Source organism: Engystomops pustulosus, chromosome 1 (assembly GCF_040894005.1).
Source record: "Engystomops pustulosus chromosome 1, aEngPut4.maternal, whole genome shotgun sequence".
NCBI classification, from domain to species: Eukaryota; Metazoa; Chordata; class Amphibia; order Anura; family Leptodactylidae; genus Engystomops; species Engystomops pustulosus.
This window is the reverse complement of record NC_092411.1, coordinates 19,252,986-19,266,939: the sequence shown is the minus strand read 5'-3', so window position 1 is coordinate 19,266,939 and position 13,954 is coordinate 19,252,986. Positions and strand designations below refer to the sequence as shown.

Sequence of the window (13,954 nt, the reverse complement as noted above, 5' to 3'; positions counted from 1 at the left end):
CTGCTGCTGGTGCACTCACTGTGTACATACATGACATTACTTATCCTGTACTGATCCTGAGTTACATCCTGTATTATACTCCAGAGCTGCACTCACTATTCTGCTGCTGGTGCAGTCACTGTGTACATACATGACATTACTTACCCTGTACTGATCCTGAGTTACATCCTGTATTATACTCCAGAGCTGCACTCACTATTCTGCTGCTGGTGCAGTCACTGTGTACATACATGACATTACTTATCCTGTACTGATCATGAGTTACATCCTGTATTATACCCCAGAGCTGCACTCACTATTCTGCTGCTGGTGCAGTCACTGTGTACATACATGACATTACTTATCCTGTACTGATCCTGAGTTACATCCTGTATTATACTCCAGAGCTGCACTCACTATTCTTCTGCTGGTGCAGTCACTGTGTACATACATGACATTACTTATCCTGTACTGATCCTGAGTTACATCCTGTATTATACTGCAGAGCTGCACTCACTATTCTGCTAAAATAAGGTGTTTTTACCTGAACAGCATAGAGCAGATGCATCCTGTAAACTGATACAATTTCTTGGTGCTGCTTCTTGGTTTCCTGGGGGTATAAAGTATTAAATATTTGTCACATTCGACTGAACAGTGAAAATGATGAAATAACATAATCATAATAAGTAGTAAATTTTTGGGGACGTAGTAATGAGTTGGATGTGAAGAAACTTGAGCAGCTGCACAGATCACTGATTATGACCCCATCTAACACCTTTGGGATGAATTACAAGCCAAACACTGACTATGAACCAGACCTTCTCCCCAACATCTGTGTATGACCTCACTATTGTACTCATTCCCACCGATGGACTCCAAAAGGGTTGAGGACCAGGAACCCTAAAGCATCAGGACCCGGTGAGACGGCTACCTCTGGACGTCCTAGAACTGTGATGGCGAACCTTTTAGAGACAGAGTGCCCAAACTGCAACCAAAACCCACTTGTATGTCGCATAGTGCCAACATGACAATTTAAGCAGTAACCTATGGATCCCTGGTGTATCACAGGTTTTAAACATATTGGTGTCCTGAGTTCACCAATACAATAGAAAGATGATGGAGAAATCTGGATTGTAGCTTCCCTCCAGGGTCCACTGAAGAGGAAGAATCAGGGGACCCAGAGCAGGAGCTCCAATGACAATCCATCTCTGTCCACACCTTCTCACTCCTCCTGTAGTCCTGGCAGCCAAGGATGTGGCTTTAAAATAGCACTGAGCGTGGCGCGTCCTGGGCTGTCTTGGATCACAGGAGAAAGCCTTGAGTCATATCTGGAAAACTCTTGTGTTGGTGTGAAGACCTGGGTGCCCACAGAAAGGGCTCCGAGTGCCACCTCTGGCACCCGTGCTATAGGTTCGCCACCACTGTCCTAGAATTATTACTATGTTTAGTCTCCAGTGAGGGGTCCTGGGAGAACAGATGCCACCGCAAACTTCAATATTGGGTTTTGAGGTGGAGGTAGATATGGAGAAGAAGAAGGACTTACCACCAACTGGTTCTGCAGCTGTCTGACCTGCTGCTGCAGAGATTCCAGCTGCTGGCTTTGCCGCTTGGGAGTGCTTGTGGTGAAGGATAGCTGGGACAGGCTGTTTAGTGCATCTCTGAGTTTGTTCACTTCCTTGGAGAGCTCGTTTATCTGGAAGATCATGAATTCATCTTAGTTATGCTCCTCGAGTAGTGTGTGATAATCATACCATACATCAAGTCACCAGACGTGATCACTATGCAATAATATTACACAACAGGTCAAAGATGTCTTCTTATGAACACCTCAGGATGGAGAGAGGTGGCCATACTCTTAGGTCATCTCTCTTGGTGGAGCCCCCAGCTCCTAGAACCTAAAAAGACTTCATATTTTATCAAAAATATACAAAATATTCTAAAAAAAAAAAAAAAAAAGTCTTCACCAACCTTTTTGTCTTTGTCTTCATCCATTTTTGAGGTATTTTCCGACAACCTCTTCACCTCGGCCAGATCTTCCTGCACTTTTCCGTGCTTCCTCCTGAGCTCTTCCAGCTCTTGCTCCTTACTTCGTAACGTTTCTCGTACGGACTCCTTCTCTTCTTTCACTTTCGACAATTCCTTTATAACCTGCTCCTTCTCCACCGAAAATGTCTCTCGTTCCTTCAACAGGTCGTTGACCCGTGTAGACAAGTCGCTGATGTCGTCTTCCAGAGACACCTGCCGCTCGGCTAATAACCGTTTGGTCACGGTGGCTTCTTGGACCATAGACTTCTCTTGCTGAAGTTCATCTTGTAGGCTCTGAATTCGGGATTCTTGAATAGCGATTTTCTCTCTCAGCTCGTTCCTCTCCACTTCCATATTTGCAATCGAAAGTTTATGTTCTTCAATGACTTGCACATGTTCAGACGTTGACGTGTGCCCCTTCTCCTTGTCCAACTGTTGCTTCAGCTCACATACTTCTTCCAATATTCTCGCGTGCTGGGAGGCCAAGTCCACTAAATCACTCTCCACTTTCTCTTTGCCTTCTTCAACTTCTCTCAAAAGCTTCTCATGTTCTTCCTTATGGATGAAATCTGGCGAGACGTCCAGTGACGCCTGCCTCATCTTCTCCAGTTCTGCCTGGGCTTCACTGTATAACAGAGACAACTCGTTCACCTGCTTCGTCAAGTCATCTATGGTTCTTATCATGTCCTCCTCCACCTGACCGTTCTCCACCGGGGATCTTGGCTCTGTCTTACTTTCTAATTCCTTCTGTAACCTCTTCATTTCTTCCAATAATTCCTGCTGCTTCATGTTCAGCTTCGTGTTCTCCTCGTTCAGCTGCTGTATGACGGCACAGTAAGATTTCTCCATCTCCTCTTGCTTCTCTATAGGCACCAAGTTGACGATACTTTGGGTTACGACATCTATCTGGTGCCTCAAATCGTTCATCTCGTTCTCCTTCCTCTCACTCTCCGCCAGGACCTCCTGGTACTCCCTCTTCAGAGCTTCAAACTCTTCCAGCACCAACAAACTTTCGGCGCTCGTTTTCATGACTCCATCTTCGTCTTGCTCCACTCTTGACATCCTTTGTAGATTTGGCTTAAAGGAAATGTCCTGTTTCATATCACTAGGTGATTCCTGAGATTGAAGGTCCATATCCGAGGCCACCTCTGAAGTTTCCGTACTTAAGGACTCCCTATAACTTAACCGGATCTGGTCTTCCAAGCTCTTCCTCTTTGTTTCGGACTCCTCCAATTGGATTTTCATATCTTCAATGGTTTTTTCCATTACTTTTAGTTTGTGTTCATTGTTGACTATTTCAATCTGGGACTCAAAGGATGTATCGGAATTCTCTGGGGATTTTGCATCTTGATTTTTGGCAACAGATTGGTTGAGGTCTGCCTGCGTAGAATGGTAGGAGTCGCAGCTGATATCTGTCAATGCCTCAGTGGTTGCTTTCTCCTACAAACAATTGATACAGATGTAGATTTTGTTATTAAACATTCTGTAGTACACAATTACATCTCTCTCCCTGTGCCATATGCAGTAAAAAAAGCAATAGAATGAAGTTGTTACCAGGTGTAGGACCCCCACCGATACTGGATAGGTCACCAATATCAATAACCTGGTGAACTAGTGGATGGTCTCCCGCTGTACATACCTGTAACTTCTCCTGTAACTCCTTGTTGAGCAGTGTTAGAGAGACCACCTTGGCCTGCAGCTGTGAGAGGGTATCCTGGTGATCCGCCTCCGAGCTCACATCCAGCAGACTGTCCTCTAGAAAGCGAGAAGATGCAGAGTGATTACTATAGGAATGATAAGAAGACCCCCCACCCATATTATACATCCTAAGGATAGACCGTCAATACTTCATTGCTGGAAAACCCTTCTAAAAACCTAACACCAGGAAATCCCTTTAATAATATATTTTTTTAAATAGTTTCACTGGAAATCACTGTCAGTCTACTGCCGGTAACTCCTGCGGAGTCGTCATAGCCCAGGGCCACATAACTTCCCCGTCCTAACAAGACAGGACTGGTTGGGTGGAGGGTTATACTAATGGGACTACAGTCCGGACTCAAGATTAGAAATAATTTACTGCTACATACTGGGGGTGAAACTTACTAGTACTGCACAGTCACTCTCTTAAAGGGGCTTTTCAGGAATCCTAAAAAAAAAACCCTGGGGGTATGCAGAAATTGTGATTAATTATGTAGCTGCTCATCATCTTACCCCTTACATGAAAAGAGGGGCGATAAGGTACAGAAAAGTCCCTGCCTGGAATGATTGGGGAATGGAAGGGGGAAAGGATGAGAACATGAAGAAAAGTTCCAGTTCCTGGTTTTACTGAAGACTGTACAGGGCTAATAACATGAAATAAAGTTCCTGTGTCCTTCCTCCATGGAGGTTGTGTAGAAGTAGAGGTGGCAGTAGCAACCATGACTGATAAGTGAAGTGATAACCAGGAGAAAGGTCACTGTAGTCTTCCCACAGGGTCACCATAGCACTTACAGGAGGAGAGATAACAGCTGTCATTGGAAATGGGGTGAGAACATGAAGAGACTTTCCTGTATCCCTCCATAGGTTTACTGAAGGCTGTACAGGAGGGGATGACAATAAGAAAAGTTCCTTTATTTCCCAACGTGGGTGTCATTGGCGCATGTATAGTAACATGTGATAAGTTCCTGATTCAGTCAATGGATGTTATACAGGAGGAGAAGCTACAGTAAGTGGGTTGATAACATAAAATCAAAGTTTCTGTTGATCCTTGTGCCATTTGAAAGATAAAAACCCTGTATTTGTCACTTGATTACATACAGATAGATACATGGGTCCTACAATATACCTTTAATAATATGATGTAAGGAACCTTTAACCCCAGATAAGGTGACAACCCGAGCCTGACCTTCTAGTAAGAATCCTCCAGAGCTCCTCTTACCTGTGCTGTCACTCAGCCTGTCCCTGTACTCCCGTCTGTAGGGTGAATTTTCATCCTGAGAAAACACAATTCAATAAATCATGAGTCCAGCGGTGGGAAAGTTCTGAAAACATTAGTTACTTGTCTCCCCAACACAACTGTCCATGGACCTCAATGTAAGCAGCCGACTATTGCTGTGTAACTACTAGTAGCTATTCACACTGAGGCCAACTCTATAGGGCAGGTATGAAAGCAGGTAAGTGCCGTTTGCTCTCCATGACTTTTCTTGAGCTAATCCGTTCTCTGGAATTCACTACCCCAGATAATCAGTGAGTTGTGCAGGAGCAGGACCTTGTCTCCTCTTGTGTCCCCTTCCATCTCCTTATAGATTGTAAGCTCTTGTGATCAGAGTCCTCACTCCTCTTGTGTCCTCCTATCTCCTTATAGATTGTAAGCTCTTGTGATCAGGGCCCTCACTCATCTTGTGTCCTCCCATCTCCTTATAGATTGTAAGCTCTTGTGATCAGGGCCCTCTGACCTGGTGTCCTCCTATCTCCTTATAGATTGTAAGCTCTTGTGATCAGGGCCCTCACTCATCTTGTGTCTTCCTATCTCCTTATAGATTGTAAGCTCTTGTGATCAGAGTCCTCACTCATCTTGTGTCCCCCTACCTATCAAAAGATTGTAAGCTCTTATGATCAAGGTCTTACTCATCTTGTGTCCTCTTATCTCCTTATAGATTGTAAGCTCTCATGATCAGAGTCCTCACTCATCTTGTGTCCCCCTACCTATCAATAGATTTTAAGCTCTCATGATCAGAGTCCTCACTCCTCTTGTGTCCTCCTGTCTCCTTATAGATTGTAAGCTCTTGTGATCAGGGCCTCTGACCTCGTGTCCTCCTATCTCCTTATAGATTGTTAGCTCTTGTGATCAGAGTCCTCACTCATCTTGTGTCCCCCTACTTATCAAAAGATTGTAAGCTCTTATGATCAAGGTCTTCACTCATCTTGTGTCCTCCTGTCTTCTTATAGATTGTAAGCTCTTGTGATCAGGGTCTTTGCTCCTCTTGTGTCCTCCTATCTCCTTATAGATTGTAAGCTCTCATGATCAGAGTCCTCACTCCTCTTGTGTCATCCTGTCTCCTTATAGATTGTAAGCTCTTGTGATCAGGGCCTCTGACCTCGTGTCCTCCTATCTCCTTATAGATTGTAAGCTCTTGTGATCATGCCTGCACTCCCCTGTGCCCCTCAATCTCCTCATAGATGACTATTAGCTATACACATTACCTTGCTGCTATTTTCTGAGAAGAAGACCTCCCCTTTGGCTGAGAGCGGGGTGGATGTCGATGACAACGGAGATGATAAGTCACTTAGCTGTAAAGACAAAGGGATGATCATCAAGATGAGGAAAGAGGTCACTTTCTGCTGCCAAAACAGGACACTCCTCCACTACGGCTATTAGTATCTCCAGTATATGACTAGAGGATGCTTTATCCCCGCCTACTTGACTCTTTTACTATCCCATTCTAACCAACCATATCAATCAAATACTGATGGTTACTGCAGTACTTTAACTTTTAGGTAAACAGACAAGTGCGATCGGACTGCAGTATGTAACCATGAGGTTCTGGATCACACAACTCTGTTAATAACCCTTAATTTTTTTGCTCCAAAACCACCAACTACCAAATGGGACTGTGTCAGCTACGGGGTCACACCAGATCTTATGGCCATGCCCACGGTGCACCTAAAGGTTAATTTGCATATATTCAAAAACATGCATTTTCATTACAATTCCACATGAGCTAAAAACATACATAATAATACAACATGTAAAGGATGTTACCTGTAGAGGGCTGATAGGAGGAGGAGGCGGAGCTTTGCGTTTTTTGGGGGTTCCACTTCTCTCTGAGCTTAATCTAGTGACTTGATCATGCTGGAAGTTTTACAGGCCAGAAAAATGGAGCTGTTAGTTTTGTTAGTAGAAACTGAGCAAGACTTATCTCTATATAGTTATACGACTACCGGAGGAGGAGGAGGGGGGATCATACATGCAGTATACAGGCAGCATCTACACCAGGCAAGAGAGAGGACGCCTACTGTCATCTATGGAGATTATTCAGAGAGCTGCTACAGATTAAGCTTATATTATGTAATCATATTATCTAATATCAAATGTTACACTGATCAAGGGGACTACACCCCCCAACAGCCACAGACACTACAACCCATGTAGAGAAGTACCATATACCCCTGTATCACTAGTTAGCATAAACACCACCCATTAGGATTACATTGTAAAATGCAGGACTGTAACTTAGTGAATCAGACCACCATAGTGACCTAGTGCCCTGATAGGACCTTCAACCTCAATTCCCACATGTTGCTGCCCTTCTAAGACATTCCACCTTCATTATTTTAAGTGCCCTTTGAAGGCACTGAATTTTTCTATTGTTCAATTGCTTAGGACAGTGATGGCGAACCTTGTAGTTACAGAGTGCCCAAACTACAACCAAAACCCACTTTTATTTCGCAAAGTGCCAAAATGATAATTTGAGCAGTAACCTATTGATCTCTGTAGTATCACAAGTTTCAATCGTATTGGCGTCCTGAGGACACCAATACAATAGAAAGCAGGAGACATTTAGATTGTAGCTTCCCTCAAGGGTTCCCTGAAGAGGAAGAATCAAGGGACCCAAAGCAGGAGCTCCAACGACAACCCATATCTGTCCACACCTTCTCACTCCTCCTGTAGTCCTGGCAGCCAAGTAGGTGTCACTTTAAAATAGAGCTGAGCGTGGCCTGTCCTAGGCTGTCTTGAACTGCAGGAGGAAGCCATGAGTCCTATCTGGTAAATTCTGTGCTGGGTGCCCACAGAAAGGGCTCCAAGTGCCACCTCTGGCACCCGTGCCATAGGTTCGCCACCAGAGGCCTAGGACCTTATATAAATACCGAGCTAGAATCTCACAACTGAATTTTTACTCGTACTGTTCTACAATTTCCAACTACTAGTGCCCTGCTAGGTCTCTCCATTTCAATATTTCATTGCTAGTGCCCTGCTAGAACTTTCCAACTGCATTTACAGGTGTGAGGGCATAGACATTTCTGTGTTTTGGTTGCTTTAAGGGAAATTCCCATTTCAGCATATACAGGCAGTCCCCTGGTTACATACAAGATAGGGTCTGTAGGTTTGTTCTTAAGTTGAATTTGTATGTAAGTCGGAACTGTATATTTTATCATTGTAACCCCAGACAGAATTTTTTTGGTCTCTGTGACAATTGGATTTTAAACATATTGGGTTGTCATAAGAATCAAAATAACACTAAAACTTCATTACAGACGCCTGTGATAACTGTTACAGCTGATTAATGTAGCCTAAGGCTAAAGTACAATAAATTAACAATATCCAGAGGTCCGTTTGTAACTAGGGGTCGTATGTAAGTCGAGTGTTCTTAAGTAGGGGACCGTCTGTAAATGTTATTGTTTGTATAATGAAAAGTTATACAATTTTCCAATATACTTTCTGTGCATTGGAAAATTGTATAATCTTTCCTTATACAAACAAAAACATAAATTTGCCACACTGTCTTGGTGCACCCAAGAGAAACATCACCCTAAGAGGGAACTCTTACCGACAGGTGCAAAAGTAGGGGAGTCAAATCCAAGGAACATATAGGAGTAACGGCATAGGTTTGTTATTTCAGAAAGGAAGAAGATCTTAGACATCAACCCTAACCCTGGAGAAACTTTCATCTCTCCAGTGTATGGTTAACCAGTGTATTCTCAACCAGCCCCCCCCCCCCCCCATTCTGTTTTTTGGTATACAATAGGTTAAACTTTGCCTGCAGCTTACAAAGGGTAAGAAGGTACAAGAAGAAGAGGAGATGTGTTTGGTGTGATGCCGGTACCTGTAATGGCTTCGTCGGACTCTTCATTTCTATAGAAGGAAATATAGCAATTAGACCTTGCAGTATGTGACTACTCAGCGCCTCTTGTAATGGCGGCCATATTGGTTGCCCCCACCTTTGCTTTTATAGAAATTACAGTACAGTACAAAGCTGCAATGTGTGACTGCTCTTAGAATAGGATCTGTCATGACCCTAGGTCCATAATAAATACCGTGTTCTTGGCTTGTCTTTGACAGGAGGAGGCTGAGGATGTGCGGGTTTCCTGACAATCTGGCAAAATGGAGGGAATCGTGGCCCAGGGCGTCAGATGCTGATAGACTGGCTCCTCGCTGCACCAAGGCGTCCACCATGCTGAGGTTCCCGGCTTCACACGCTACCATCAGAGGAGTCCTGAGACAGAGCAGATAGAAAGGTTAGACTCCTCATGGCCTGCCTACCCTCTGATGTCAGCCATGATTGATTAGACAGGTCTGGAATGTCATGTTCTGCGCATCATCTAATCATGACTGGAAGCAATCAGATCAAGGCTATGTACATATCTATAGAGAAAATTCCATTGGGTAATTTTTTTTAGAAGTCTCTGTCTGATTTCTATGTAGACAGTTCCCATATCTGTGGGAGTCTATTTCTTTGAGGACCACAAATATTTAAAAGTGTTTTAAATTTCCTAATGAAAACAGGAGCAGCGATCAGTACAGGTTTATTTTTTTACATCCCAGACAGATATTTCTTGCAGCATTCCCCTATTATATAGAATGTACTGCAGGAAATGTGTCCTTTGTGGAATTTCCTCTCGGAATATCCCAGAAATAACCAGAAAGAACGTGCTAAAAACTACCAACAAAACATAAAGCAAGAGGGGGAAGGAAAAAAAGTAAAAACAGAGAGGAAGAAAGGCACAGAGATTTGAAATATAGATTTAAGCTAAAGGGTAGATGTATGAGATAGGTAGTGGCGTAACTAGAAGCTGATGGGCCCCAGTGCAAAGTCTGTGCCAGGCCCAGAAATATAATGTGTGGTTTATAGTAATAATCTTCTCATATGGGAATGTGACATCTTATGGGCCCCCTAAACCTCTTCGGCCCAGGTGCGATCGCAACCTCTGCACCCCCTAAAGTTACGCCCCTGATAGATAGATAGATAGATAGATAGATAGATAGATAGATAGGATAGATGTAAATAGATAGATAGATAGATAGATAGGAGATAGATATGAGATAGATAGATAGATAGATAGATATGAGATAGATAGATAGATAGATAGATAGATAGGAGATAGATAGATATATAGATAGATAGGAGATAGATAGATAGATAGATATGCGATAGATATGAGATGGATAGATAGATAGATAGATAGATAGATAGATAGATATGAGATGGATAGATAGATAGATATAGATAAATAGATCAAAATGTATAGATACATACACACACATTATATAGTTAGATAGAAATGAAATAGATCAAGATTAATAAATAAATAGATAGATGGATAGATAGATATGAGATAGATAGATATGAGATAGATAGATATGAGATAGATAGATAGATAGAAATGAGATGGATATGAGATAGATAGATAGATAGATAGACATGAGATAGATAGATAGATAGACAGATAGATAGATATGAGATAGATATATAGATATGAGATAGATAGATAATTCCATACATCAGATATCTGCTGTATTTTCTGTTCCTTTGCTCCTTTTTCTGTTCTATTAATACTTTGGATATTCCCCAGGATTGCGCTTTACTCCCTCGCAGTTCGTACTTTGCTCAAGAGTAAGACAAATACATATCCAGCATTTCAGCAGATATGAAGATACATCACATCTCGGTCTTCAGACAAGCGTCTAATGCTTCCAAAAAGTACAACCTTTCCAGCTCAGACCTCATACAACATACCCCGGGCCATGGGATGGAATTCCTCAGAAATGAGGCAATGTGTATGTGTACGCACCGGAGGGGGAATTATTTAGAAGTGATCAACAATGACTATACAAGGTGGAGGAATATATACCAGTGATAGGGAGTGAGAGGCATAGATACATACCAAAAATATAAAATCCAGAACAGCATAGAATAAACCCAATTGAGCCATAGTCCACAGAAGAGGCAGAAGTCCAAAAATAAAATGCACAATTGGTAATGTTTATTCTATGGCTGGATGCAATGTTTTGGCTTTAAAGGGGTTTTCCCATCTGGGCATTTACATTTAATTGAATTCATTTGCCATATGTTAACATTTCTTCAATTGGATGTTATTTAAAAAAATGTTCCTGTGTGAAGATGTGCTCCCTGTACATTATAGTGACCCCTACTACATGGGACCTCTTCCACCCAGGTCCGGATCATACACTGACCTTCCGTTCTTATCCGCCACATTTGCGTCGGCTTTGTGATTTAATAGGCACTTGCACGCCTCCACGTGGCCTTGTTGTACAGAAATAAACAGAGGCGTGTGACCGTCCTGCAAAGAAAAAAAATCAGAATATTGTAAAAAAGAAAAAAAAATGAAATGTCCACTTCTCAAAATTGAGAAGACTCAGTGATACACAGTAACCACCAAGCTCCGAGCAAGTCATGTACCTAGTGAGCTACGTGTCCACAAAGCCTGGTATCTAACTGTACCCTGAACCGCAAAACACTGGGCCTTTTTTTTTTACAAACTTTGGAATCTCCCAATATTGTATCAAACTGTGTCTGTAACTGCCAAGCTGTGTGCCTTTAAGAGGGCCTAAAGTCTTGTATCAAATTGTACCCGGAGGAGCTATGTAAAGGTTTTGTATCAAATTGTGCATAAGATCACAAGGCTCTGTGGGGCTCATTTACTAAGGGTCGCGCGCTGTACATTTGTCAGACCGTGCACGTTCTTCTAGGCTAAACCTAAAATGCACAGGTATTTAAGAAGTGTCTGCGCTGGGATTGTGGCGCATGCAACCTTTTTGTGGCGCAGCTGCGCTGGCCTCCATGTGACACAAATTAGGGGGCGTGCCATTGGACGGTCCGAGCGCAGGATTTAGTTTTCAAATTGTGTTGCACGTCCTATGTTAAAGGTGCACCACAAAAAAGAAGATGAACTCCGTCGGACCTGAGCGGGGAAGGGACATATGCAGGATATCGGGCGCACCATCTTAGTGAAACGCCGCACGCTGCATCATACACGGACAATGCACTTTTAGTGAACTCCAGTGACCGGGGAAATAAATGTGCCCCAATGTCTTCAGGAGACTTTGTAATTGACAAATCTAGTATCTAATTTCATCTAGAACCACCAAGCTCTGTGCCTATGAGAGACTTTGTGCCTGGAACTACTGAGCTTTGTAGCTTCAAGAAACTTTTAAGTCTTTTATCTAAATCAGAAAGCATTGGTCCTTTTAGAAATCCTCAGTCGGGGTCCAACACCCAGACCCTGCACCATCACCTGTAGAGAGTCATGTATCCTATAGTGGACAGCCAGGGCTATTGCAGCTCAGTAGAAGAGACTATAAGAATCCAGGAACCCCCACTATATGGTGGATAAAGTCTCCATTTTCTGGCCCCGCCCGCTATTTAGGATGCAGCAACCGGTCAACCGGAACAGCTGATTGGTCTGAGACCCTCATCGATCACATAGTGATGACCTATTCTGAGGATAAGTCATCAATATAAAAAACCCCTTCAAATCTACGTCAATGCAGAGGGTTTGGAGCTTTGTGTTAGACAAATACTTTGCTATAAATAAATCTACAGGAAATTTACTTATTTCTCCTTCAAATCCGTGTGGTCAGAAATGTGTGCTGAGGTTTTATACATCCCTACACTTAACAGTCATATAGGAAACCCCAATGATAGAGCACGGGAGTCACTGCCGCTTTGTGGTTACATCTATTAAGTAGTAATATGATAACAGTGCTACATTGAGAATATTCATATTCTAAACTTCTAATCTATGTGATTATTCTGGAACACTGGAGGGTGAGGGTGTAAATAATGAACCGGGGGGTTACTGGGAGATTTGCAAGGGTATAAATGATATGTAGTCGACCCCCATTAGCTGTATAATAGTAGTGGTCATCCTGTAGTACCATACTTCTCCTGTAGTGGTCACTGTAGCAGGAGAATCCTCTCACCACAGCAATCACAGAGGGATTTTTTTCCGCTTGATATCTTGTGATCAGGTTATCAACAGCGTGTAGAGCTTAAAGGGGCAGATAGCGGACATCGTACGACCTATATTTAGTTTAAGCACAGTCCAGACCTTGCCAGCACTGACCATAAGTTTTGTGGTTTTGAGTGCAGAGATAGAGAGATGTAGGAGAGGAGATTTTCATCTGATTCAGAACTCTAAAACCAATCTAAAGTCCCTAATCCTGCTGTATGCAGCTGCCCTGCACTAATATATAGTCATAGGAGGGCTCTATGCAGCCAGTGTTATGTATTGTCCCTGGAGAGATGTGTAATCAGACCTTTGTGTATGTTGTTAGTAGCAGCAGGACTGTGAAACATGGATTTATATTCCAGGATTGTGGCTTCTCCATATGGACTGGAAGTGGAAAGCCCTCACACTGCTGTGCTCTGTGCATTGAACTGTTCCATAATCTGACCCCTCTGCTGTCATATACAACCATATGTCTCCTACAAATTTTACTCACATCAGAAGATGTTTAAGAGCAGCTTTTTGCAGATATCTAAGAGTACAGCAGTGTAAGGACATGCCCCAGTGCACTGCAAGAAGCTATAATCCTGGAATGTTTGTATGTTAGTAGCTCCTCCAACTGCACTGGAGGTGTGTCCTCACACTGCTGTGCTCTCTGCATTGAAATACAGGTTGTCCCCGATGCTCTGTCTTATTGGAATTAAAACTGAAGCAGGCTTCTGGTAGAGTACTACAGCTGCCACTCAGTGGAAAGGAAGCACAGACTGCACAGACCACAGCAGTGTGAGGACATATCTCCAGTGCACTTGGAAAATGTAGAATCCTGGAACATAAAGTATATTTTACAGTCCTGCTGCTACTGGTTACATATCTTTCTAGGGACTATACACAACACTGGCTGCAGAGGGCACAGAATACAGCAGTGTGAGTACACATATCCAGTGCACTTGGATAAGCTACGATACTGGAATCTGATAATAATCTTTATTTATATATAGCGCCA

The 13,954-nt window shown here is 42.8% G+C and overlaps 1 protein-coding gene across 4 annotated transcripts in view; it reads right to left on the bottom strand.

The window, feature by feature from the left end:
* The window catches only part of RAI14 (retinoic acid induced 14), an 85,390-nt gene that overhangs the window by 2,001 nt on the left and 69,435 nt on the right, over positions 1–13,954 (bottom strand). For 3 of the 4 annotated variants that reach the window (XM_072134560.1, XM_072134569.1, XM_072134554.1), the window contains 10 exons: positions 11,177–11,283; positions 9,019–9,197; positions 8,808–8,836; positions 6,746–6,835; positions 6,187–6,273; positions 4,922–4,976; positions 3,644–3,759; positions 1,948–3,444; positions 1,523–1,672; positions 524–589 (listed from right to left, as the gene is read on the bottom strand). In XM_072134560.1, coding sequence (XP_071990661.1) covers positions 524–589; positions 1,523–1,672; positions 1,948–3,444; positions 3,644–3,759; positions 4,922–4,976; positions 6,187–6,273; positions 6,746–6,835; positions 8,808–8,836; positions 9,019–9,197; positions 11,177–11,283 — 2,376 coding nt within the window. The remainder of the gene's footprint in view (positions 1–523; positions 590–1,522; positions 1,673–1,947; positions 3,445–3,643; positions 3,760–4,921; positions 4,977–6,186; positions 6,274–6,745; positions 6,836–8,807; positions 8,837–9,018; positions 9,198–11,176; positions 11,284–13,954) is intronic. The other variant, XM_072134577.1, reaches the window with a different exon arrangement.